This window comes from Aythya fuligula, chromosome 1, assembly GCF_009819795.1.
Source record: "Aythya fuligula isolate bAytFul2 chromosome 1, bAytFul2.pri, whole genome shotgun sequence".
Taxonomy (NCBI): domain Eukaryota; kingdom Metazoa; phylum Chordata; class Aves; order Anseriformes; family Anatidae; genus Aythya; species Aythya fuligula.
Genome location: NC_045559.1, coordinates 111,550,362 through 111,577,381, shown reverse-complemented (window position 1 = coordinate 111,577,381; position 27,020 = coordinate 111,550,362). Strand labels below are relative to the sequence as shown.

Genomic DNA, 27,020 nt, shown 5'->3' with positions numbered 1-27,020 from the left:
GTGTCTGAAAGTTATCTTTGGGGAAAAAATAGCTCCACTTTAATTTCACCCTCCATAATCTGTGCTCAAACAGCTCAGGTCTTAAAAATATCGTAACAAGAAGCACTACATTTTACAACTCAAACTGCAATCTCTCTGTGCTGACACTCTGGTGCAGAAGCCAGGCAACCCGTAGCATCTCATTCTTCCTGTGCTGTAATTATTGTCTCCACCCAAGTTCATAAGAATTTTATAGTGGTTACTGCAGCAACTCCACTTATAGTTAGAGGCTGCTTGACTTTTCCATTAAAAGGTCTTCCCTCCGCTTCCCCCCACGACCCAGCGTTTTAATGCTTTAATCCATTTTGCAAACTTGATCTGCAGGCTTTCAGTCTAAGAAGGCATCACACCCCCAAAATTCAGTTAAAACAGGTCACTCAGGTTGTCTTTCAGAACAGGATGGAAAAACACTTTTTTTTCTATTATTTGGTCAGACACTGTTGTGTCGGACTCTGGTGCCCATGCTCACACACATGCATATACCCAGCACCTCCATCTCAAAGCCTAAATGCTGGTGCGTACATTGAACATAAACCTAAGCATGCTAAAGTACAAACAATGTTCCTGCTGGCCGAATTCCTGCCACAGCTTGAAGCAGAATTCTCTCTTCAGAAGTTAGGCAACATGTCAATATAGGGGGGATTCTTCATGGTGGTTTTGTGTATTTGTGGAGTGTTGACATTGCTATACAAAAGCGACTAATGTCTAAGCTACTACTGGATGTCATCCGAAGCTGACTGCTGCAGGATACCCTCTATTCAGAGACCTCCTTCCTGCGACCCAGATCCCAAATCACTTGACTGTCTCATCTCTTCAGATAGTTCATTTGTGCCCTCTCCCATAAACTCAGAGATGTCCTCCTACCTGCTTTCTGCTGCAGCTCCCTTCCTGATAAACATCCATGACCATTTAGTATCTAAACCTGCTATCTCCTGCTACTGAAGCAACACCATTTTGTCTCTAAACAGAATAATTTTTATTATTATTATTATTTTTTGTGGCACATCTACTGAAGCACATTTACAGCATTTATATGACGGAAAAATAACATGAGGTAATAACCTGAGGGAGGGAACTTGAGGGAATCAGATTGAGACTGGAGACTAGTATGTAACATTTTAGACATCAATGCAAGTTCCTGAAGCAGAGAAGTGCCACCAGGTGCCTTGCAAGCTGACAGTGGAGCAGCAGCAGCAGTGGCTGCACTTTTACACACATTGCCGGACTGTCGACGAAGGGATTAGCACGGAGGCCCCTGCGAGGCTGGAGGAGGCGGTGGCTGGTATCATCATGACAGCACATGGGACTGGGAAGTGAAACCCATCATCAGCACAGAAGTGAAACTGCCTGCACACAAGCTCATCAAATTAAAATGTAAACAGCTGGCCAAAAAAAAAAAAAAAAAAGAGAGAGAGAAAAAAAAGGGGGGGGACAGTTTTAATGAGCTAAGTCCTCTCTTGCAGCTCTTGAGAGCGTGAACGATCCTGTTTGTGCAAGGGAGAACCACTCTTCTGAGAGTTTCAGATCAAGTGCTAACTGTGTTATTTGCTACAGTAATGGGTAAAAAGTAGCACTCAGGCAAAGATGTGGTTTTTGAACTGAGGGTGACACATTTCTGGGGTGCTGGGGGCTAGCATTTTTTGTTTAGTCCAGCTAGAAGGCATTCTCTTTTTTTTTTTTTTTTTTTCCTGAGGAAAGGGATCGATTGTCAGTACCTCTTTAGGAGATCAAAGTGTAGGGGAAAATCAACTTTAGGATCTGCTACCTTCAGGGGCCCGAGTCAGCCTTATTTTAACAGCTGTGAAGTTACACTGAGCACAGAGCACAGAACCAGCTTCTGCATTGGTTTGCTTAAATATTTCATGTCAACAGCATGCGGGCATGGGGTTATGTTTTTAACTTAAGAAGTAAGAAGATTGTTGGGGACAGTCTTCAGAAAGGTGTTAAGGACTGTCCTTATTACCCAGATAACGCTTTTAAGGTAAATTTAGATGTTAGAACCTGCTTAGGTTGGCAGTGCCTCTATTAACGTTGCTCGATTTCAGTTACGTAATTTTGGTTGCTTAACATGGTTCCTGTGTTGCCCTAGGTTAAATGTCGTGCATATGTTTCACCAGCATAATGCCTTGAAATGATTTCACCTCAGATACAACCTTTCTCCAGCCTTCCAGCGCAGGGAAGTCGTGGTGAATAAAGGGTATGGAGAATGTGTGAGGAGAAGAGAATGAGGTGCACGTCTTGCTTAAGCACTCGGTTGTGCTGCAGGGAACTGGGAGGGAGGCAAAAGGGCAGCAGTGTGCCTGCTGTGCCCCACAGCAGTGGGGATGCTCTGCTCAGCTTTAGGGAGCTGCTTGTGGCTTTTCCAGAACTTTCTGCACAGCAAATGAAGTAGCTTATGGCAGGGGCCAGGGATACAGCAGGGCTGCTTTTGGACATTTGCATGAAAACTTGGCCCCATGTAAATCCAGAACAAAACACCTATTGGTTTATTTAATGGGACTGAGTTTTCATTCGGGGTAAGTGAATGCTGTGTAAACACAGATATAAGAACTTCCTGGAGTAAGCCACTTGAGAAAAACTTTCAAAAGTGTACCTTCATGCTGACCCAATCTGGTTTGGCAGGAGACAGGTGGGTATATTTCCCAAATCTTGAAGTTTCCACGTACACCCACGGAACATCCCTATAAGTACGCAAACAGATCAGTTGCCCTGCAGCTGATTTGCTTGCACAGCTCTTGCATTTCTTTGTGCAGTGACCCTGATTTGCTGACATCTCCCCATGTGGTTATTTATCCATTTGGTCCGTTGTTCTGTGGTGGTCAGAGTTTGCAAACAATTTACGGTGCAGTAGTGGATGAGGTTGATAACAGCTTTTTTCTTATATTTAAATTAGGTGGCATCTGTGGTACTGATGGTAAACAAATTATGTTATTTTTGATGCCGCTTACTTCAACTGCAACTCTTTTCTGATGAAATAGCCATCGGGCCAAGCACAACAGGCAAAGCTGCATGCTCACCATGTGAAACTGTAACTGCCAACAGGACAAAATAGTTATCACCCAATGATAAGAGTAGTTGTGCAAGGTTTTTTTTCTTTTTGCAATTGGAAATATAATCTGAAGAACTACAAAAACATTTCACTCATATCATGAGCAACAGTCAACTAATGAAGTGTCAACTTATGTTGGCCTGTCTCACCCTATTGATTACCTTTGGTTTATTCAGCTAACAAAGTATAATGTGGCTTACGTGACAAAAATGGCAAAATTTGGACCCAGTGAATAACAATCAACAGCTGAGAATGAATATGTGTGCATGTATTGCATCCTGCCAAAGGATACAGTCAGATATGTTATTAAAATGCAGTAGGTATCTTTGATTTGGCAGATACCCAGGAAGATGTTGTGAGAAAATGTAAAGATGTATAAAACTGATCATTTAGCATGGTTTAATAAAAGTAAGTACATAAGCATTAAAAAGTAGAAGCTGGATAAAAGAATAGTATCATAATCATTCTTACTAGAATCTGGAAGGCTCTCACTAATATCATAGAAATGTCTGTAATATAATTTGTATTGCATTTTTATATTACATTTCATATTTTGCCATCCATACCTTCTGTCCTTGTCAGCACAGGCATTCTTGTCTCTTTTCCCTTTTTCTTCTTTTTATCTAATATTTTACTGTAATGATTTAAAACAAAACACAACACAACAAAACAAAAAACTCTAATGACACATCTAAGATCAGCAGAAAAAAATCCCCAAAGAAAAATATAGTAAATGTGATCACAGCATCTGATGGCATCCCCTTCTTTCTCCCCACCATGTGGGCAGACTTCCGAAGCTTTAGCTCCATTTTCATTCTGTCCTCATTTGGCTGACCCTTCTTCAGTGGAATCAGTGGATCTTTTTGCCTAAGAAAGAGATGGAATAAAGTGAAAGGATAAGTTTGAGGGGTGGTTTGTCTTCCCTAAAGTGTGTCTGTTCTCATTCCCCCTTGCATCTGCCCATGCCGCCACCTATATTTTAAGCATGCCTTCCCACCCCCAGATCCATCTGGCCATGACACGGCTCAGAGATGACTAAAGCAGCACGCAGGAGCTTCATGTGACCGTGTTGTCACTTGAGATTCATTTTCCCCCTTGGTTCCTCTCGGACCTTCCCAGGGGCCGCAGTTTACAAGCCTATTGCTCCCTCTAGAGCCCTTCAGCCCCGTGCTGGGTTGTTCTGGGAGACCACTGACATAAATCCCTCATCTTGCCGGGCATGAGCTCATGACTCTCTCTGCTTCCAGACTCGGTCAGATGGGATGCAGCTGAATATTGCCAAGCAGAGCACGGGTACAACACCTTCAGATGCTCAGGAACCGGAGGCTGATCCTTCTCGTTTGCTGGCCCAGAAACAGCCTTGCTGGGCAGGCACTGGCAGACGTTATGCTTTGTACTTCCTCTTAAGTTCTTACAGCTTTGCATGGCATCCAGGGATCTCGCAAGCAATCCTGTAAAGTCAGGAGCTGGGGACAACTGACTTTAGCTTTCAAATCAGCAGTAACTCTCCAGGGCACTGTTGGTAAGCTAGTCTCTAACAAACCCTTTGGCAGTCTCTGGGTATCGTTTCAAAAGTCAGTATTGCATTTTGGCCAGAAACGCTACTGTTTCCATTATTTTTTTTCTGAAAGGGTACTGACATTAATGCTCCTGCAAAATAAATGTTACCAGGCAATTTTTCCTACCCTAGTTATGTGGGAATACTTGATGGAAGCAGTGAGTCCTGTGCTCTACCCATAAACATACGACAGCATGTCTGATGTCAGTGGGGAGGGTTTCCAAAGGCAGTACTCCATCCCACATCTGGAGAATTTAATCTTTGTGCTCATCAGGTGCTCTGTGCCTGACATTAGGAGCTACCAGGGATGGCTGCAGATAGCAGCACTCTCTGAAAGGACTGCTGGACCCCAGAGAGGCACAGCTTGGCATGGGCAACACCCTTCAGCCCTTCCACCATCGGCACAGACTCCCATGATGATACTGTGGTGACTGGCTTAAACATGTCGAGGAGCACATCATAGACCCAAAGTAAAAGTCTCAGATTTTGATGTTAGTCAATGAAGGGCTACATGCTGGCTTGCTGTCACCACTGGGCCATAAACAAATTGTCATCGTGACTGTTTGAAGCATCTGAACCAGGCCAGCATTTCAGAAGGTCCTCCTGGGGTATGTGATCCCTCTTTATAGTCACTAGAGAGCTCAGTCCTTCACTTAGGCTGTCTGACCCAGCTTTGGAGGCACCCCCTCCTTCCTGAGCTGAGCAGGGATGCACAGTGCTCAGCATAGGTCTTCTGCCCTTAGTTAGGAGCTCCAGTTACTTAGAAATCAGAAATCTGCTATATCCTCCAGTGCTAGGGAGTCTGAATATGGCCTGCAGTGACTAATCTGGTATTATATCCACCAGTGTAGTCTGCTGCATGTTTTATATCTATCTGTGTGTGTGTGCTGGTGTATAGGTGTATTATACAAGCATATGCTGAAAATAAAAATTTATCTTGTATCTTGGCTGTATCATAATACATAAAAGCAAGGAGGAGAAGTTTATTGTCATGCTGTCATCCCAAAGCAGGTACACCCATAAAACATATATTTCACTAACAATACCTCCAATCTAAACCTGCCTTTGTCAACCAGGCATATAAATGATGAATAATGTAGAAGCTATGAATAAAAATGATAAAACCACTTAATAAAACTAAATGTAAATGAAACAGAACAACCAGAGAAAAGCACAGCCAGAATTATTGGTAAGCAGCAATGAGTGACATGTAGGTTTATGGTTATATAGCCCTGTGGTTAACCAGTATGTGGTTAATGAATAGTCTTCTGTCAACAAGAAGTAAGCTACGTATCTTCCTGCTTTTGCCAGCTTGTATCACAGACTTATACTGGTTCTGAGATCTCTGTTTTGTAGAAGATCTTGAAAGTAACTTTGCTCCCCTCTTCTTCTTTATTCTGGTCTTGTAGACTGATAATGTGGCCACGTTGTCCTTACAGTTCATCAGTCTAATGACTTTTTTTCCTGCATTTTTTTCTATCTCAAAACTCTTCAAAGACCTTCTATAGAAAAAATAGACTGTATTCTAGCAAAACAGCAGAATTACCTAATGCATCAGCTGTTGTCAAAAAATAAACTGGAAGCAAGATGGAAGTACTGCAGATTAGTAAAGGGAATAATGCATATTTTCAAAGTCTCTCAGTCTTGGAGATCTAAGTGTTGCATCTGCAACAGGGAAACTATTTTTTATATTTTTAAAAGAAAAAAGAACCACCGGTGCCTCTCTGATATTTGTTAAGTCTAATGCTATGGGTGTTAAAATTTGTTGGAAGAAAGCTTATTGAGCTTTATGGTTAATGCCTCATAGAAAGATCTGGTGTGATGGTGGAAAAAATAAAAAAGCTTTATCATATAACTTGGTATTAAAAAATGTCAGGAACACCATGATCCTTGGTCAAGGTAGGTGTAGGACACTAGAGTTGGGGTCCAAAGGCCCTGAGACAGTGATCTAAAATTACTTATGCTTCACTTGGAATTCTTTTCATCTCAGGGACTGCTTTCTAGTAAGAATGTGGAGGTGAAAAGATAGCGGCCTGGGATCTGGGAGGTTTGTATTTCAGCTTCTGTTTTCTCAGGGCTGTGATTCAGGATTATTGTCGGATTTAGCTGCAGCAGCCAAAGTGGTTAGCATCACTGGCCGCAGGCTTCCTGTGAGATCTTGGCCAAGACACTTTATCTGCCCACAGTTCCTCATCTGTAAAGTGGGGAGAATACCTCTCTAATTCACAGGGATGCGATGAAGACAGCTTCCAGTAACAGCTATGTGTGTGCAGTGCGCTCACTGTGCTGTTGATGCAGACCATTAGCACCACACTAGGAATCGCATTAAGAGAAGTATTGAATTGCAAGTAAATGTACACAGGGAGGGGGAGAATATTGCTGCTAGAGACAGGCATTTATACTTGTATTTACATTTATATTTATATTTATTTATATAGATAAACCAAGCAAACTATAGGAGTGGGAGGTCTTAGGAGGGAAGAAACTCCTCCTTCAGGAGGGCTGGAGCCAAGCGATGGAATGAGCAGGCAGAGCTGTATGGGAAGGGCACAGCATGTGCCCAAAGGAGAAGGACCTCAATGTTCTTACAATGGTTCCTGGTTATCTAACTTGAGGTGATGGCCCTTGATGTCTCTGACTGATAATGAAGATTTCTGCCAGTGTCTGAGTCCTCTGTGATGCTGAGATAACGATGCTAAACCTGCTGACAGCCAATGTTTTTATTGCTGCCCAGGCCAAAGTCGTAATGAATACATACATGAGGTCTTATCAAGGATAAAGAAAGTTACTTCTGTTACTGAGGAAATGCCTAAAGTAATGCTGGCATTGGCCAAAAGTGAATCCAGAGGTAGCAGGATTTGAATACATCACAGTCACAAGGGGATACAAAGCCATCCAGCCTCCCCAGCAGCCATCCAAATGAGCACTTTTCAGAACTCTGAGCTGTGGCATGCACACAACAGTTTTGAAAAGGCCTTCACAGTTTTCTTACTGAATAATAGAGAAACTGAGCATAATGCTCCGCTATGTCTTCATAAAATGTTTTAATTCTCTGCGGACAGGCAGCGGGGATTTTTTATTTTTTCCATTCTCTTGTTTCTTGGCATTGCAGTAGCAGATTATTTTTAAAGGGTTCGTAATATGGAATTGATCTAATGCTAGCTTCAACACCAAAGCATGGGATTTTACGATCCGCCCAGGGGACCTGAGCACCCAGTTCTCTTTAATTTTAACAAGCACTGTTGATCAGATTCCCGTGGCAGTTTTGGAAGAGTCAGCCACAATTTTCAAGCTTCTCTGAACTAACAGCCTTCAGAAAGTACAGACAATGCACCAGTAGTCAAGTAGATCAGATAAACTGCAACAGTTAGGGGTAACCACCTTATTTTACAAACAAAATGTAGATCATTTACATATAAATTAATATATTTTTTTTCAAATGCTTTGAGCAGTTGCCACAGAGGGAATGCATCCAGCATCAGACAGTGGTGAGGTTATACACCACACTGTCTGTGCTCATACCTGTCCTTAGATATGGACAGATGAAGTGTTTTGGTGCCATTTGGAGTGTTCTGGTGCTATTGGAAAGGACAAATGCACCTTTTCTTGATGTATGTTCAATAACCTTTTTTCCTGTTGCAGGGAAAAGCTTCACACTGACCATCACAGTTTTCACGAACCCTCCGCAAGTAGCCACGTACCACAGAGCCATCAAGATAACGGTGGATGGACCTCGAGAACCCAGAAGTAAGTGAAATAACAACAACATTTGCAAAAGGTGATGTTGATGGTTTAGTACAGGGGTTCCTCACCAGCCACATGAGATGCAGCAACCTCCAGTGCATGGGGAGCGGTGGATGTGCCTCAAGCCAAAGTTGTCCCATGAATGGTTTTAATTATGTCTTCCTGAAGCCTTATTTTTCATGGGTGCCCAGCTGATCCAGAGTATGAATTGCATTGCATTTATGAAGTATCTACCCAGGGATGACTTGGATCATACCCAAAAGCTGACAAAAGGGATGCTGGTAAAAGGTGGTCAGTGTATACCCTATGCATCATTTCTTGCTAGCCTCGCCTTTCAGATGTTAAGAGGGTTTTAAAGCATTGGAAACCAATATGTCATTGATCCAAATTTTCAAGCTCAGCCACCCTGCAAAAATAAATAAATGTCTGGGAGAGGACACCTGGTTGCTGCATGGTAGAGTTCACTGTGCCTCACTCCACGGTATGACTTGGGAAAACAGTAATTGCTGAGAGTAGTGCTTCCAACAAGCAAATGCAATTACCCCGCTGGGATACCCATTCTCACAGACAGGCAATCTTTCCTATATATTTTTTTCTTTTTTAAGAATAAATTATAAGGAGAAGATGAATGATTTGGTATCTTCAGGGAATTGCCCACACCTTTCACACATGCAGTTGTTTTTGTGAGGTTGGAGGGAAGGTTGCTTTGTTTGGGATGGAAGTGGGGTGAGGGTGGAACAGACAGGCAGATGTAAATGCTCCTGCAGCACATGCTCTGCCTGTTACCAGAGGCAATCCTTAACCTCAGTCACTAGCCTGAGTGTGGAATTTTCATATTTTTATCGAAATGCCCTGATGCAAATTGAGGTTTGTGGTTAGTTTTTCACTCCTCCTGCACACTTGGCAGAAGTTCTGGCTGTTGCTTAAGTGGAGTCGTCCCGGGAGAAGAGAGCAGTAAGATTCAAACACCCACTAGAGAATGAGACTTACGGCTCTGGGCTACTTAACTGAGTTGTGGAAAAAAATAATGATTTGAAACTTGAGTTAAAATAGCTTAGAAAACTCCTATCTTTCATGTACATTTTCTTCCTGAGCCTTCATTCGTCTGAGTTGTGTCGTGATACTGCATATATTTAATGGAAGATTCTGTCCTATATTTTTTGGATTTGAGGCCAGACTTTAAAACAAATATTGCTGTCAGGGCAAGGCTTCTTACTTAGTTTGCATTTGTTTTTCTGAAAACTGTGGTTGGATTGTCCCTGAAAAAATATCCCCGGTGAACAAGGCAGCTGTGCACATAAAATAGATATTTGTATATGCAAGCTACTGATTTGTGTATGCAATTACCTGGGCATGTTCATAGTTTGCACACAACAAATAAGCATTAGTTGTTTGAATATGAGTCTGCTAGATTAGTAAGAACCAAAACCATCCTGCAGGCATACCTACTGTTTTAAATCAATTTTTCAGTTGCTGTAGTAGTTAATATTTAATAAGATTCTACATTTTAAAAAGGAAGTAGAAATATAATACATTCTGAAGCAACACATGTATCTTCCTGACTCAAATGCATGTAAAAGCTTCCTTGTAAATGATTTCACTTTGTCGCGGGCAAGTCAGAGGTATAAAGGAGCTCCACAGTCGGGGAGGCTTTATGTGTCGTGAGCAGCGGTCAGCCCCCCCTTGGCAGGAATGCACAGCTCCTTTTATCACTAAATCACTCCTGAGGCAAGGTAGAAGGGATTATGCTCCTTTCACTTGTAAGGGGGCTGCAAGGTCCTTCAGCCTGACTTCCCACCAGGGGTTTCTGAACTGCAGCGGCTGTTGCAGTCAGTCTGGACCCTGCTGTCCTCCTGGTACATCTGACTGAAATACTGGGTGGCTTGGAGAAATATAGCACAAGCTGCGAAGGAAGGAAGAAGTAGTTCCCAGTGCTTTCCCTATTCCTTGTTCCTCACGTGTTTGGAACAACCCTTACTACAGCTCAGTTTTCCCAGCTAGCACCACGTCACCAGTTTCTAGTAACTAAACTCAGAATCCATTCTCTCCAAGTAATCCTTGTTGCTCTGAGGCAGTTCTGCCTGTTTTGGGCTATATATTTCTTTTTATGCCCTCACTCGATGTGTGCATCCTGTTCTGCACTGACCCAATTAGATCAAGGTGCATTTGTAGCCTGTACAAAAAGTGATTGCATGGCATAGATTGCTACCTGTACAAACTCACATGTAAGGTATGTGGTTGGACATAGCAGCACATGCATGCTGTGTCCTGAAGAGCTTTGAAATGATATCAGCCTTCTTGCTTGCATTCAGGCAGGAATCAAAATAAAAGCTGCTAGATTAGAGGAGGGTTTCTAGCTTCAGTGATCAATATTTGGGAACTTCTGTGCCTGGAGATCCATGACTCACTCTCTCTCCTGAGCTGAAGAAACTGCAGAAATACTGAGCTGGGTTTTCTAAGATGTCCTGATTCAAAAGAAATCTGAGGAAGGTAGCAGTGGGAACAAAATTAGATACTGCTTTCCTGCAGACCTCTGGAAAAAAAAGCATACTTAATTCTGAAACCAACTCCAGCAACTTATTTTTAATTCATTTACTTTTTTTTTGTTGTTGTTGTTCGTAACAGTTGCAAATAGACTGAATTCTAGTGAGTGCCTATGTTGCCTGCAAAAAATATTGGAAGTTAAGGTGCCATTTTTGAGAGGGGAAGCAATCTGAGACAGAGCTCAGAACTTCGTACCAGGACAATTTTTAGTGACTCTGACAGGTTGTAAAAATACTTAAAACAAAACCAAACACCTTTAGACAGATTAACATAAGAAATAACAGAAACTCTTTCTTTTGTCTTCAGAGAATGATAGATTAGGAGCAGTTTCTGAGCCCTCACCAAATTAGATGCCATTCTAATTCTAATGGTTCTAAAACCAGGGGTTTTAAATGAAAAGGACAACTTCTTCAGCTATGCATGCTTGGGGAAAAGATCTTCAAAAAGTAATGCCATTTGCGGAAAGTAGAAAAATACTCAAATCAAAGGCTCCAAAACCAAGGACTTTTTGGCTCACTGTGATGTGTGGAGATGTCACAATATGTGACGATAGCATGGTGTGTGTCATCACGTGTGCACCTTCCCTTTCTGCACAAAGGCCTGACTGTCCAGGTTTTCAGACTATAAATTCTTGCATTGTACATTTGGTCACAGTGTACAAAGTATGGCCAATTCTTTGCCCAACAGCCTATTTGCATATGTAACTACCAGATTTGCATTTACAACTTTGATAATTACTTGCGTGCATTATTTACACCATTGTCTTTTTTTTTTTGCCATTGAATTTCTGACTGTGCCTATCCAGATGATACTTCTCATCAAATTGTCATGGTATGTAGAGAGAGCCAAGGTACTTATGAATCTGGCTCTTCCTCCACTGCATTCATTATGTATTTTTAAAATCTCTTTTGAACATTCTCCGGCTTTACTGAAGTGCTTCTTTTCTTTTCTTTTTTTTTTTTATTTTTTATTTTATGAAAAGAAATGATACTGCACTGTCAGTGAGAAGGGCAAGATGACCTAACCCATCATTTTCTTCTCCAACTTCTATGATTCTATGATTCATAAAGCAATTTATGTTTTTATGAGCTAAGTCCATGGGGGAAATCATTAGCAGTAACCAGATCAAGAGTAGTGCTCCTGATGAAAATACTTTTGGTTGGGAAACTTGGTAGAAATAGTATGACTCTTAAATTAAATATTTCCCTTAGGCCATTTGACCTACTGTGCACGTCTGCTCAAAAATTAGGTTTTTCTTCTTTTGACTGCTTCTTTCTGTTTTTCTCATTGAATTGTTTTAACCTACATAACTCTGAAAAAATCACTAATGGACCAGGTGCCTGAAAACTTTGCAGAATGAAAAGGCTGCATAGATTTTGCCCTGGTGGCCCTGAGCTGTCCAGGGTTAAGCTGTGCATTAAATGTTATTATCCCGTATTGGATATGTGGTTTTCCCAAAAACATTTTTGGCATCCTTGTATCAAAGGGCATGATGCTGCAAAACAGAGCGAGAGAGAGTGAATAATTTTGCTGAGCAGGGTTGGAGAAGATGCTTTAAGAGCTGCTGGCCCAAGAAGTGCCTTTCCAGGGACAAAGGTTGGCTTTTGCCTCACAACAGAGTTAGCCACGAGGTGCACATGTGTGGTCAACCACAGTTGAGGGCACCTTCAGACCTTGGTCTGAAGTGATCCCTGCTTGCTCGTGAAGTTCCTGGAGAAACCCTTGACTTGTAGCTACATGGAAGGAATGCCTTCACCTTCAGCCTCTCCTGCAAGGAAAAGCCAAACAGTTCACCAATCCCATCATCTTGATAACCTGAAATAACATGAAATGCCTTAATTTCTTGCTTGCTTTCTGCTGCAAGTACCTCCATCTGCTGGAAACTGAGACTAACATATACCAAAGAACAGTTTAGAAATCATGAGAACATGAATCATCGTGGCATTGGAATAGACCCACTGTATAAATTTCAGAGAAGGCTTACCAGATCCTTCCACTCACCTGGAGATGTACAGTGCTTCAAAGCTACTTAAAAGTAGAAAATGTGTAGAGGGAAAACTGTCACTTTCAAGTTCAGTGTCTGTATAACATGTCCCTGTACTGAAATGCGAGCGTGGCTGGGACTCTCTGCCTTCACTAACACTAGCTGCATGCCACACACTCCACAGCGCACTGCCCTCTGAGGATAGGAACCCAAATGTGCAAATCACTTTTTAAAAATCTCGGCTAAGACACTCACCCCCAAGAGGTTCCAATCTAAATAAATCTTGTGCAGACAAAAGAAAGGGATGGGCTGCAAGCAGAGCCGGTGGCGGAGCAGTGCTGTTTCTCTGCGTGTATTTGTAGCCTTGCATCCCATTGTCTCATTGACACTGCCTGGCGAGTGGGTGGACGGGTGCTTAAATTATGAGCATGCTCTGGAGACGGTTGTAGTCAGCTTGTGCAATGGTAACGTGCAAGCCTACAGCAGCTGCGTGAAGTTACAAAACATCTCTAGCCCGAATTCGAGCAGTGTGACTTAGTGCATCGCTGTCTCTAAATGGTTTCATCTGCTGTTGGTTGCCTTTGCATGCTTACGTGTGCATCTCTACAGAGCAACACATCCAGAGCAAGACCATCAAATATCATAGGACCATTGTATAGCACAGGATCATCTGACTTTAGATGTTTAAACAGTGGGCTACACAACAGAACCCACTGCTCCTAAAAACAGTGTTGTTTGTTCTCCATAAGATATGCAAAGGATTACGAAACATGCGAATGCTCAGCATTCTCTGGTGATGGGGGCATCCTTTTTGTCCTACTCAATATTTCCCTTCTGGTTTTAATACCAATATCCTTGAGGTTTTGTGGTGTAAACACTTCCTTTCAACCTGGAAAAGATGGTTTGGGATTTTTTCTCTGGCATTTCTTAGCCTCTCTGCTGAATCAGTGAGGAGAATTGATGTTGGGTGACATGGGTAGGGAATTGGTCATTTCAGCTTAATGAAACTGCCAAAATACAAAATCTTGTGTCAAGCATTGCTATAGAGGCTGCTTTTCTGGGAGTGTGACAGCTCATATATATTTGCTTGCCTATTTATTGAGCTGTTTCTTTTAAAGGTAGATAGAAATGTTGACAGTACAAGCTCCTTCCTCACATTTAGCGGGTAAAGAGAGGAAATCAGAGTTGTTGTAGAGTAGGCTAGGAATGGCAATACAACTAGCCTGGTCCTCTAGAAATTATTTCAGTTCCTTGTTTGAGTCACTTAATCCCACACAGCTCTTTTTCTTTCCTTCTTGAATTACAGTGATTTTAAATTGAGAAGAGGTTTGTAGGTTGGTGTTTTGTTTGTTTGTTTGTTCGTTTTTCATTTCTTTCACTTTTTTCATCTTTGTCAATTGAATTTTTGCATCGAATGTTCGTTATTTTATTGCCTAATGATTGAGTGTCTACAAAGACTATGGTGAGTATTTTGAAGTGTTTACCTATGTTTGCGTGATGGATTTTCAAATATAGCCAGTCTTGGTCTAGCTCTGCTGAAATCAGTGGGAAAGTCCTCTGTAGCTGCGACAAAAGCAGAATTAGGTGATTGCATATTACTTAGGAAAATGCTTCCAAAGCAGCCAGTAGGTCTGACGTTCATCACAGGGTTGTGACTATCTGCTGGCCTCCACTGAAGACCCTAGCTCACTGACATGCCAATTTTCTTTCTGGTGAAGTGGTTTGGTGGTGCTCTAAGCCAGAGAATTGTGAGTCTGGTCCTGCATCCATCCCGTTGTCTTCTGCAAGAGTGGGCTTTCAATGGCAGACACAAAATGCCAGAAAATGAAAGCTTTGCAGCAGTTGCCGGGGCCTTGCATGAGCTGGGGAACGGTGGACTTCTGTTTGAAACCTGCTGGGGTTTCGAGGGTGTCACATAACACCTGCCCTTCCTAGAAGGAGGTTAGCCAGCCAAGTGGTGCTGTTGGATCATCTGTTGGCAACCCTGCTTCCCCATCCAGGGCTCGCCACCAAATGCCTGCTGCGCTGCCAGCAGCAGAGGAGGTGTCATTCAGGGGTGCATGGGAGGGCAGCAGGACGTGAATGCAGGCCACCTCTGCGGCCTGATCCCTTCCACCCTTCCTTCAGCAGGATGCCACATGGAGGGAGGTCTCCTCCTCAGGCTCCCATGGGAGAGAGGGGAGGGAAAATGCAGGATGTGCCTCTGGGAACTGCAGCTTCCACCCCATGCAGGAGTGGTCAGGCACTCACGTTTGCCAAGCAAGCTTCTGGCAGGCAGTACAGAGCCTTTCTGAGGCCTCCATTTTTGAGAAGTCGCCTTATTTAGGGATTTAACAAAACAAGCACCTAAGAGAAAGGCGGGGTCAATCCGTGTGGCATTTCCACCCGTGCTGCAGTCCCTCCTCACTTTGCCTGCCCTGGGTTATCTGAAGGTGCAGCAGTCCCTGTAAGCCTGTGTGAAAGAAAACACGTCAGGTTTTTGCTTCATCCTCTGTCACCCATTGTAATGAATGCAAAAAGGGCTTTTGCTCTGGATCTCAGTTTGTGCCCTTGTTTTTTGCTTGTCTTTTGCAATTGGGAATCTTAATGAGTAAATGCATTATCTGGTAATGTTGTTGATGAATCTTGGTCAGACTGTCCGTACATCAGTGCTGCATGGGTCATTGCAAAGCAGGAGGGAAAGAATTGCTTGGGAGAGGCCACGTCCACTGATTTCTGAATTGTAAGAGAAAGAGATGTCTCTAGTATTACAGCACATTCTGCTTGTTAATATCCAAAACATATCCTAAGGAAAGGGAAGTATGGAAATATCATCTCCCTTGCCTTCTTTAATTGTGGAGCAGATAAGGAACAGCCTGTGAAAATGGGAGGAGACACGAAAAAGCATTTAACCAGCCACAAATGAAAAGTTCATACTTTTTTTTTTTTTTTTTTTTTTCCTAAATAGCATCAGACCTTTGTTCTTCCCTGGCAGAGTGCTGTCGTTTGAGCCTATTAAGCAAAATGCACCAGGCCATCTTCTGCAGGCTGACCAGCTAAGAGGAGTCAGGCTGTGTCATAACCCCAGCACATAAAGCTGCAGAAAAAAATTTAGGCGACCGTGTTGATTTAATTATTAAGGATTCTGTTTGTCTGAGTCTGTCTGCCTCTCCTACCTACACCCTGCATTATGGGCTGTTCTTCATTACCTGCTCTACCTATCTTCGCAATCTAGCCACAAACAGTTTTGGTTGACCACACCACTTCCCTCTTGAAAGTTAATACTGTTTGACTCATTCTGCACTGCAAACACCAAGCCAAAGAAAACAAGCCAAAGAATAACCTGCTTGTATGCAGTTTGGAAACTTCTCAGAGGCCCTGCTTTCAAAATGCTATACAGTAGCTTACTATATCTCCCTGCAGCTGCAAAGAAAATGAGGAAAGCAAAAAAAAAAAAATGGTTCAAGAACCTAAAATAAAGACTAGGCAGAACTGCGTGAAATTTATGAGCTTTCAGTGAACTGCAGTCCTGTGTAGGCACAATGGAGCATTAGTACAGAGGAAGGACTGCTTAGTAACCTACAGATAAAAATATTCAACCTCATTTCTTTAGAAAAGCAGGTATTTTCAGCTATTGTGTGAAAACACCAGTCACCAGCCAAAAAAGCAAAGGTCTTCAGTTCAAGGGAAGCACATAGCCGGGATACATGGTTTTTTTTTTTTGGACAGGAGCAAAGTTTTTCACAAGTCCTTGTGCAGTCAATATCCATGGAGGGTAAATTTAGTTTTGTGTTGACAGACTCCCCTGGTTTATGTAAACAGTGAGCCATGGGACTTGAGCATGGGACTTGACCACTGCAAGGAAAGCAAATGCTAGCATCCCTGCTTTGCACACCCCTGGTTGAGAGGGTGGGGGTACAGATTCATCCCACGTAAGTCTGTAATGTAATCAAGGTGCCTGAATTTGGAGCCTCATCCCCTGCATTCAGTGAAGGGACAACCATCTCCAAACAGCAATCAGTCCTTGCAGTCTGTGGCTTCTGTTTCTGCAGCTTTTTCTTTTGACAGAAGTCTCTTTTTGTGCCTATGTTTTTCTTGGTTGCTGGCTTAGTTGTTGGTTGGCTGGTTGTGCCTCATTCTGCACCTCCTCTCTCATCCATATCTTCAATTATTATGTCTCAGCCCATGTCTGGAGGGTATTCTTATGGCGGTTTGTACGTGTGGGAAGATGCAAACTATAAAGAAACAAAAGAGGCTTTTGGCAATGTGCTGCTTAAGTTGGGAGTCATTCAAACTTTGTCAAGGAGTCAGGATTTTTGGAGCATATACATCAACATGGGGGAAAGGGAAAAGAAGGCAAAGGGTATAATTTTGAAGACTAATTTAACTTCCATGAACAACTTCTTCCCTCAAAACTCCTAACACTCAGTTCCCTTACTTTTACTTCACTGAGGTGACCTAATTCCTGAGATGAACCCACAGAATAATTGCATTTTGACAACAAAAATCGAGGGCACCTATATGTCAGGATCATCATGGCAGGGTGGATACATGGCAAGAAAAGTAATTGTGGGGTTTTGTTGTTTTTTGTTGTTGTTGTTCAGATTTAAGAAGAAGCATGTTTGTGTATTGCTACTTGTTAGTACAGCACGAGCTGTACCAGCAGAGCTGGAGGGGAGAAAGCATCTTTCCTGTCTTGCAGCAATTTCCAAGACTGCTTTTACTGGCTGTTGTAACTCAGGATGAGTGAGAGACTTTTCAAGTGTTTGTCAGGAGCAGAGAGGTCCAGCCAGGAGCAGTCCATAGTCTTGCCCGTAGTCGTGCACTCAGAGTGCCTGGCTGGAGGGAGGACCAGGTTTTGCCTTTTTTTTTTTTTTGGAGGGGTGCTCTCTTCAGCCCACCACTCCTGTTCTCAAAATGTGGGCTCTCTCGCTGCAGCTGGAGAATGAAATATGGATAGAAATGGGGGGAGATGTGCTCCCATCCTATAGTTAGGGCTCTCATATGGAAAATAGGAAACTGAAGTTCGTTTTCTATTGCAGATCAGGCAAGATGGACTTGATTCTGACTCTCCCATCCAGGGGAAGGACTCCTTCTTGTTAGAAATTTGTAGCTTGCTCTATTCATAGTATCCATTTGTGAGTCGGGTGTTTTTTAAATGTTGTTTTTAAAAAGAAGCCGTAAGAAAAACAATATCACTGGGAGTATTTAACTACTGTTAAAAAATGTAGGAAAAAATGTACCCCAGCTGCTCAGCAGGAGCTGCCAGCGTGTGTGTCACTACTGTGCAGCGAGTGTGGGGTGAGGAACCCGAACGGAGCTGCCATCAGCTGCCTCGCATTTCCCACGGGCAAGGGTCTGCACCGGGGGAGCTACTGGAGAGCAGCAAAGGTGCCGCGTGAATCCTGGTGTGCCTTCTTGGCAGCACTGGACACTTGTTTAACATACAGCCAAATTGGATTATCAAGTGGAAAAATTAAATGCTGAGCAAAGGATCACACCTGAAACGTCTAGTATGTCTGCAGTTACTCAGAGCAACAAACAGATTTTCCATAAAGGCACGGAAATCCCGACGTTTGCCAGGGAGCTGATAGAAGAAGCGCAGCTGGAAACATTTCCTGGTGTCAGTCCGTCTGTATTTGGCATTACACAGCGCTGGCGTTATTTGGTGTTCAGCTTTTGAAGGGCATCTGGATGTCAGGCTGTGCGTTGTGCCGGGGAATGGTGCATGTGCATCATGTCCAGTCTCATTCATGTGTTTCCCAGTACCTCGAGCCTAAGGTTAGGTTGGGTCCGATGACCAACACTGATTCTGGCGGTAATTACAGACACAACACAGAAATGTTTAGCATAATATCCTGTCTGCCATGCTCTTCCTACTGTCTGGAAATAAGGCTTTCCTTGCACAGTACTTAGAAAAACAGCCAAAAAATATAATTGCTGATGAATCTATTCGAAGGTCTGACTGCCATCACCATTATTTCTCCTCACTGCAGCAATATTTTTAACTGAGGAGAAGGAAAACATCCTACAGTGTGTCTAGTTCCTTTTTTAGGAACATTTTACCCTGTATTTTTAACACTGTACAAGAGGTTGGTGTGTTCCAGTGCTGTCCTGCAATGATCTCTGTAATGCCCAAATGTGGTATAAGTCCCTTCCAAACCATGGAGGCTAGGGAGGAAACCACTTTTTAGGCTGGTTTCACTTTCAAGCATCACTTTCTAGAACCCCATGGGCTGCCATATAACTGGTTAGTGCATACACCTCTGCAGGATCAAGTCAGGTCTGCTTTAAAACACAGTAAATGGTGTTATATTAGTTGCTGCTCCTGTAGAGATAGCAAATAAGGGAAAAAGACTAAATAATTTTCACTGGGACATTTGGGGCATAGAAAAATATTATGGCACTATTTCCATTGTTAACAAAAAAATGTGTGTTTTTTTTAACAAGCAAGACGGATGATTTTCAAGCATTTGCAGTACTCAGTTTTGTAGTAATATAGAAGTCCTATACTTTAATTCAGTTTTGTTTGAAAGATTATATTATTTTTTGCACTAAAAAGCATGTGCTCCCTTCCTACAATAATGTGAAAGAGCAGATTTTCTTCTCCTTCCTCACTACGTACAAAATAATTGGATTTATTTTAACGCTGTGGTACTAAACAATGTTTACCACTTTATTAGCTAGACACAGTGAAACATGGCTTATTTACTACCCAGCCAGAGCTGGAACCAAACCAAAGCCCTGCACACAAACAGCCCTGAAAACTGGAGATGCTTGGATCAAGTTCCAAAATGGTTCCAAAATGGCAAGATTTCTTTAAACCAAAGCATTGGGTCTGGTCAGTCGCTCCCCATTTTGGCAAAGCCTGAACGGATACGACATTTTCCCCTTGGATAAACCACTTTTTGGGTTGCACAGTTTGTGAAATCCACTGTTTCTGTCCTCGGAAAAAGGGATGCAGAGGAGAGAGAGGGAGGCATTCTGCTCACTTTGGGGACAAAGGACTCTGCTTAAATAAGCTCCCCTTGTGCTATCCATACACACAAGTACAATCTGCTGATTTGGGGCAGGAAACCTGTGCATTATATACATGAAAACTTGAGGCTTCTCTGCCTGGGTGTGTCTCCGGCCCCAGGTCTGTACCCTTGGGTTCCTCCAAACTGTGAGGTTTGTGCATGAATGGGAGCAAGTGACAGAAGAGTGTGCACGTTTCATCAAAACTGGAAAGAAAAGAAAAAAAGTGCATCAATTCACTACAGCAGTCTCCTACTGAGCGTACACAGGAATTTCGGTAGCTTCGTCGGGCAGAATGGGAGCACCGAGGGCCTCACACCTTTCCTGGATGCGCACAGGATGGGGGCTGCCAAGACACGTCGTTCTGGTGGCTTCTGCATCCAGGGCTCCGAGCTGGTGGCCGCCATCCAAGCTGAGTGCTCCACAGCCTCTTGAAGTCTATAAAACTGCGTTTCCCTCCCATTAAGAGGGAAAACACTTTCATGTCATGTTGCTGTAAAAGTATCAGAAAAGCTAATGTTTTCTCTACACTCCTCATTTAATATTCTGTGTAAAAAAGTCTGCCTGACCTCAGTATTTGAAAGGGATAAGGAAAAAAGTCCAGAAACTCCCAACCCCTTTGGTTTAGCCAAAGGGTTTATTACCATATTTATTCTATGGAAAACCTCCAACTCTGCAACCCCAGGGAAGAGGGAGTACAAGCGCAGGAGGCAAAGATGCCACCCCCTCTTGTGGCAACTCTTCCCCCTCACCCTGCCTGGTGCTGGGAGTATTGGCATTGAGGTGCATGGCTTTCCTGTCTGCCACTCTTACTCAATGTTCCTCACACTACTCTTCAGAGATGGGAAAGGGGCTGGGAAATTGCCTAGCAGGAAAAGATCTGGGGGTGCTGGTCAATAGCCAGCTGAACATGAGCCAGCAGTGTGCCCAGGTGGCCAAGAAGGCCAATGTCATCCTGGCCTGTATCAGGAATAGTGAGGCCAGCAGGACCAGGGAAGTGATTGTCCCCTTGTATGCAGCACCAATGAGGCCGCACCTTGAGTACTGTGTTCAGTTTTGGGGCCCTCACTACAGGAAGGGCATTGAGGTGCTCAAGTGAGTGCAGAGAGTAGCAACAAAGCTGGTGAAGGGACTAGAAAACAGGACTTACAAGGGGCAACTGAGGGAATTGGGGTTGTTTAGTTTGGAGAGAAGGAGGCTGAGGGGAGACCTCATCACTGTCTACAACTACCTGAAAGATGGTTGCAGCAAGGGGGGTATTAGTCTCCTTTCACAGGTGACAAGTGTTAGGACGTGAGGAAATGGCACCAAGTTGCACCTGGGGAGGTTTAGATTGGATGTTGGTAAGGATTTCTTCTGGAGGAGGGTGGTCAAGCATTGGAACGGGCTGCCCAGGGAAGTGGTGGAATCCCCACCCCAGGAAGTATTTAAGAGATGTCTGAAAGCGGTGCTTAGAGACATGGTTTAGTGGTGGACTTGGTAGTGTTAAGTGATGGTTGAACTTGGTGATCTTAAGGATCTTTTCCAACCTTCATGAGTCTGTGGTTCTGTGAAGACTGGTGATGCGGGCACAGTGCTGTGCTGGGAGGCAGGCGTCTGCCACAGGTTCACTGTCTGACCACAGGCAGGTCACCTCATTTCTCTGTGATTCAGTTTTCCACCTGTAAAATGGGGATAATAATAGTCCTGTGCTTTACAGGGGTGAGCCGAGGACAACTTGCCTGCTCTTTAAGCAAAATGTTTAGAGGATAACTTCAAAGTAAAGCTAATAAATGCAAAAATACAAGTCACCCTAGCAATGTTCTGCCTGTGCGTTTATAGTGGCTTGGGAAAACCATTTGTATTTGTTATATTTTTCTGACAGAGTTCTTCAATTTCCTACCACAAAAACAGGTTCAGTGCTGCTACCTGCAGCAGCCGGCAGGGGAGATAAGGTTGGATAGGTCTTCTGATTGGTGATGGGGAGTGGAAACTGACTTTTGGAGCTACAAGCTGAGGGAGGAATCCTCTGACAATGCCCAAAACTGACAGAATCTGGGGCAGGCGCTTTGCTTGGTGGACGGGTGATGTAGAGACATGTGGTGGTAGGCCTGGGAGCAGTGTGCCCTGTGGAGGCCTTGGGAGGACGCTGCGTCTTTGGCTCATTTGTTAATTCAGGAACAAATGTAGTGCCTGGACGAGCTTCAGAGGGGAACGTTAATTGTTGCCTCGCTGGCCTGAGCACAGCCCTTAGCGCAGGAACTGCTTACCCCAGGGTCGTGGGATAGCTTGGGGCCAGGCCGGGCCGCCGCAGCACAGGGTGCCGTGAGGGCAGCGCCTGGCCGGCAGAGGAGAAAGCAGGGTATAGGGAGGTCAAACTGCTGGCTTGGAAGCAGAAAATGGCTGACGTGAATTCGAAATGAGGAATAAATTACACTGGGGGTATGGATTTGGAAAGATCTGAGTCTTGGCTCCGCAAGCCCTTGGTGCAGCCCGCTGAAGCTTAAACTAATCCAAATGTATGAGGTATTTTACACATCTTGTATGACTCCGCGTGTTCGCGTTCAAGGCCGGTGTCAGGAGCCTGAGGCTTGGGGCAGTGTCCAGCTTTGCACAGCTGACAAACGAAGCGTTTGCTCTTGACCCACCAGAATGTCAGATAAAAGTCTTTTTCATCTTTCCCCCTCGCCTTCCTTTTTTTTTTTTTTTTTTTTTTTTTTTTTTTTTTTTTTCTGGAAGCCCTAATGGGTCTCTTTAACGATGAAACCGTTACTATATAATATGTCTTTTTATATTTTAATTTTTTTTTTCCCCTCTTGGGATAATTTATAGCACAGTGTGGAATCTGAGACAGTTCAAGCTGTGCCAAAGGGCCTGGCAACAGGAAGAAATGCCGAGCCACTGCGATTTGGAACCATAATACAAGTTATAAAATTTAATTTTAGAAATGCAGCTACTGGGAACTGCTTTTAAATGTACATTTTCCCCTTAGTGTATAAAATGGTCCTGTGTCTTGATTAAGCTGTTAGGGTGGCATGAAAGAGCACACTGTAGAGTAAGGGACATACAGACCTTTTCAGAGATCGCTTGTTGCTTATTCACCGATATGCAGAATTGGAAGCTGGGTGTATATAAATGTTTAAACATTAAATACTCTGAGGACATGTGGATTATTCTGGGGAGTTTTGTGCCAGTCTGTTTCACTGCTGCAGCCACGAGCTCACAGAGGACTTGCCACAGGAGCAGCATTGGCCACCTCCTGGCGCGGAGGGTGGAGAGATGTCAAAGGCAACTTTTTGTGGAAAGACAATGAAAATCAGGAGCGGACAGGCAGAAAACTGTGGTATTTGGCAGAAACCATGGATAATGCCATCTTTAAGTAGAACTAAATTTGGCCTCTGGGCTAGACAGTAGAGATGTGTTCAAGTGAGGGTAACAGTGCCCTTTCTTGTAGGAAAAAAGTAGAAGGGACAAAGATTCGCAAGGCAGCTGATTTCTGGAGACAAATGCAAAGTGCGGAATTGGGACTGGGGGAAACGGAGAGATGAGACATCCTTAGTGTATGTTCTATACTCAGTCTTTGAGGTTATTGAGCAACATGGCATTTTGTGACAAGGCTATACATAGGATCCCAGAGCAGAGAGCACTCACAGGCAGCAGTTAGAAATGCATTACCTTATTCCTTGCATATTGCTCATTGCTGCTAGCTAAAGTTTATCCTGAAACCAGTCCTGCTCATGAGAAGACAAGGTGTCTGCCCTTCCAGCTGAACCTGTCTGTGCCCTGATGCTGCGCTGCCTTCCAGCTCCTTCCCTGTTCCCCCATCCTCCAAGGGCTGCCCTGGGGCATGCGGGCCCCCATAGCTTGCACATGGCCGAAGCTAACTCCTCTGTGCATTGGCCTGCACTGTAATGTCAGCACCAGCTTTCCTAGAGTTGGATGTCTGGTGGGACCTCATGTTTTGGAAACTCCACTAAGGGAGACTTCATGACCCGCCAGCTGCAATTCTGCCAGCTTCTGGTGTTTCTTGCCTATTTCTGTCTATAAAACCATTGCTAAAGGATCCAAAAATGGGATTTGTTTGGGTTTACTATTTTATAGCCCCCTAGTACTTGTCTAATTATGGCACTTCACAACAGTCTGAGATTGAATTTCTGATGAGTTACTCCAATGCAGGTTTAGCACAGCGGCCACCACAATTTTCTTCCTTTTATTCGTCCCAACAGATCTTATTCCTTCCAAAAATGCTTCCTCTCCCATTATGAGGTGCAATAGGAAGGTGCACTACACTTTTCAGTGAACCCGTTTTTTCAGAGTAGGCCATCTTGGGCTGCCCCGTGATATGGTTTCAATGCATGACTTGTTTGTGTCTCCTGATTTTGCAGAGAGCTGGGTTCAGTTTAATTGCAGATAGCTGCTAGCTGGATAGGTACTTTGCCAGTGGATGAGGGTTTTCTTTTTTTTTTTTAAAAAAAAAAAAAAAAGTCAACAGACCTCATGTATCAGTGAGATTTTCTGATCTTTTTCCCCCCCCTCCCACAATAGGACATCGTCAGAAACTAGATGAGCAGACAAAGCCCGGGAGCTTGTCCTTTTCAGAGCGCCTGAGTGAACTGGAGCAGTTGCGTCGTACGGCCATGAGGGTCAGCCCACACCACCCAGCCCCCACACCCAACCCACGAGCCTCCTTGAACCACACCACTGCTTTTAACCCTCAGCCTCAGAGTCAGATTCAGGGTAAGTACCCAAAATCCTCCCCCTGCTCGCCCAGCGCCTGCCTGGCCTTGCTGAGAGCTATGGGGCTCGGAGGCATTCCCCCCTTGCCCCTGCCTCTCTTTTTGGCTGTCCTGAGATCCATGGAGGCCTTGCAAGTCTGTTTTCTTGCAAAGGTGCATTATCATAGGCCTTTTCATATGTGTAGGTGTATTTCCTGATGGGTAGTTATCAATTAATTGTGTGCTTGAATGAGAGAGAATTATGTCAATGCCTTGCTTTGACCTTTGCCAGAGAGACAGTTGCAAAGAGAATTTTACAAAGTGCTTTGTCCCCTGCAGAGGACCTCTTAGAGACAAGATCTAAATGTGGGCAGGATGGTTTGAACATATTTCTGGGGCTGGTGGTTATCCGTTGGGTTGTATTTGAACAAAAACCTGCCAAACAGTGACTCTGGAGTCCGATTTCCTCTGAGATGCAGGCTTTGATGATGCCAGTGAAACCAAGCAATTCAGTTTGAAACCTTATCTGCCACTACTGGAGTTGAGTCTATCACTAGTAAGATCAAATCTGCTACTGAAATCTGCTGGAACTTCGTAAGCAGAGAATCAGGTCGCTACGTAATGATAGCTGATAACACACTTTGCACAATGTATATCAAGGTGCAGGTTTGTAGTGAGATGCCTCCGAAGCGAGGGTGCAATATGGTACTTGTAGTGAGAGCTGTTCCCAGTGGAGTTTCCTTCTGCTCTTGTAATTGAGGTTCTCTGCTGGTGCTCTGGGGGAAGAAGGTTACCATCAATTCCTGCAATAAGTTCTTTTTTCAACATTTATTTTTTAAAGCCAGGGTTACTCTTTGTTGCATACAGAAATGGTTATCATTTGCAGAATGCAATGCTTGCTGCATCTTTTTATTCCCAGGACCAGGGAGGTCTTTGGCCCAGTGACATCTACTGTAAACCTTCTGTTGACTTCACTGAATGCAGAACCAGGCAGTTTTGAGAAGCACGGGAAATAAACCAACACATTGCCACATATTATATTCTAAAAAGAGGCAGGGAAAAAGCAAATAAGCAAACAGAAAGGTTGAAGGACCACACAGTGTCCTTTCCTGGGTCTCATCCTGCACCTCACCAGCCTCCCTTGGTTTTCTGATCTGCAGAGCAGACCACGTTGGGATTCCCCTCTGTGCAGCTCAGCTCCTGCAAAAGCAAATGCCCATGCTGTTGCGGCTGCTCAGCAGCCTGCAGCTCTGTGGGTGGAGGTATCGGTCGCAGACGTGCATTCCTCAGCTTCTCGGGAACACTATATGCTTAGCAGAGTATCGGGTTCAGCCCCGTGTATCCCCCTTCCCTTGTTCCACATGGAGGTCCCTTGCTGGGACGGCTTCACGCCCGTCTGGGGGCTCAGCTGCTCTCTTCAGTAATATATTTAGTATATTGCTCTGCTTTGCTCTTCACAAACACGGTTTTAATGTGTTTCACCTGTGAATGTAGCTTGGAAGGCGGTACCAGTTGAATTGCTGGTGTTTCCTCATCGATACCCTCCTCAAAGCTTCCCTTGAGTTCCCCTTTGCTTCTGCCTCCCCAGTTTGCACATTATCCTAAGACCCTCCCGAGCAACTTGCTGAGGCTGCAGCCTCTACCAGTGAAATAACCCTAAACCCGAAGCCTCTTTGGTGTTGACTCCCTCTGCCGCAGGCACCTTTTGGCTTGTAGGGCTCGTCTTTGTCCCACTGTTGCAGCAAGGCAAAAGGGCTGCAGTGGCAAGGAGCTACAGCACCATCGCGTTTTGTTCAGTGTTCAAAGTAGGGCTGGCTTTTGGGCTGATCTCATGGGAGATCTCTAGGGAGTACGGGTGTTTTCATGCCTTTTATTTTTACTCAACAGCATCATGTTTCAGAAGGCAGGCCCCCAAAATGAAATGCTTCTGACCCTTTCCACCCTGTTGCCATACCGGCATGTACTTCTTCACGTCCTGAAACACATTTATTAAACTCTCACTGAAGAGAGTAGGGGGGCTTTTTATATGGGCGTAAGACACAAAAAGCCCATACATTGCTAACTTCTCAGCAGCAGCATTGCACCGTGCTTTAACTCACACTGGTATGAATCACAGGCTACTCCTCTGCTCATCCAAGTCCAATTATCTTTTTTTAAAAAAAAACAAAACTAACTCAAAATAGACATCTCAGACTAGTTCTTGGATTTAAAGGGGCAGGTTGCCATGCCACTAAACCACTGTTTATTTGTTGAGGTTTTCATCTATAAAAGGATTGAGGTTAATTTTAACTTCCTATTTTACCAAGTCTTGAATTTGAGCATAAAGCTGCTTGTGTCATGGATACAAGTCCAAGCAAGTTAAGAGACCATAAATTGCTATAATCGAGTTTTATGCTTCTTTCGTATCACAAA

At 43.8% G+C, this 27,020-nt stretch overlaps 1 protein-coding gene across 2 annotated transcripts in view; it reads left to right on the top strand.

The window, feature by feature from the left end:
• The window catches only part of RUNX1 (RUNX family transcription factor 1), a 67,182-nt gene that overhangs the window by 13,500 nt on the left and 26,662 nt on the right, over positions 1-27,020 (top strand). Inside the window, exons 3-4 of one of the 2 annotated variants that reach the window (XM_032197988.1) lie at positions 8,289-8,393; positions 24,439-24,630. In XM_032197988.1, coding sequence (XP_032053879.1) covers positions 8,289-8,393; positions 24,439-24,630 — 297 coding nt within the window. The remainder of the gene's footprint in view (positions 1-8,288; positions 8,394-24,438; positions 24,631-27,020) is intronic. The other variant, XM_032197997.1, reaches the window with a different exon arrangement.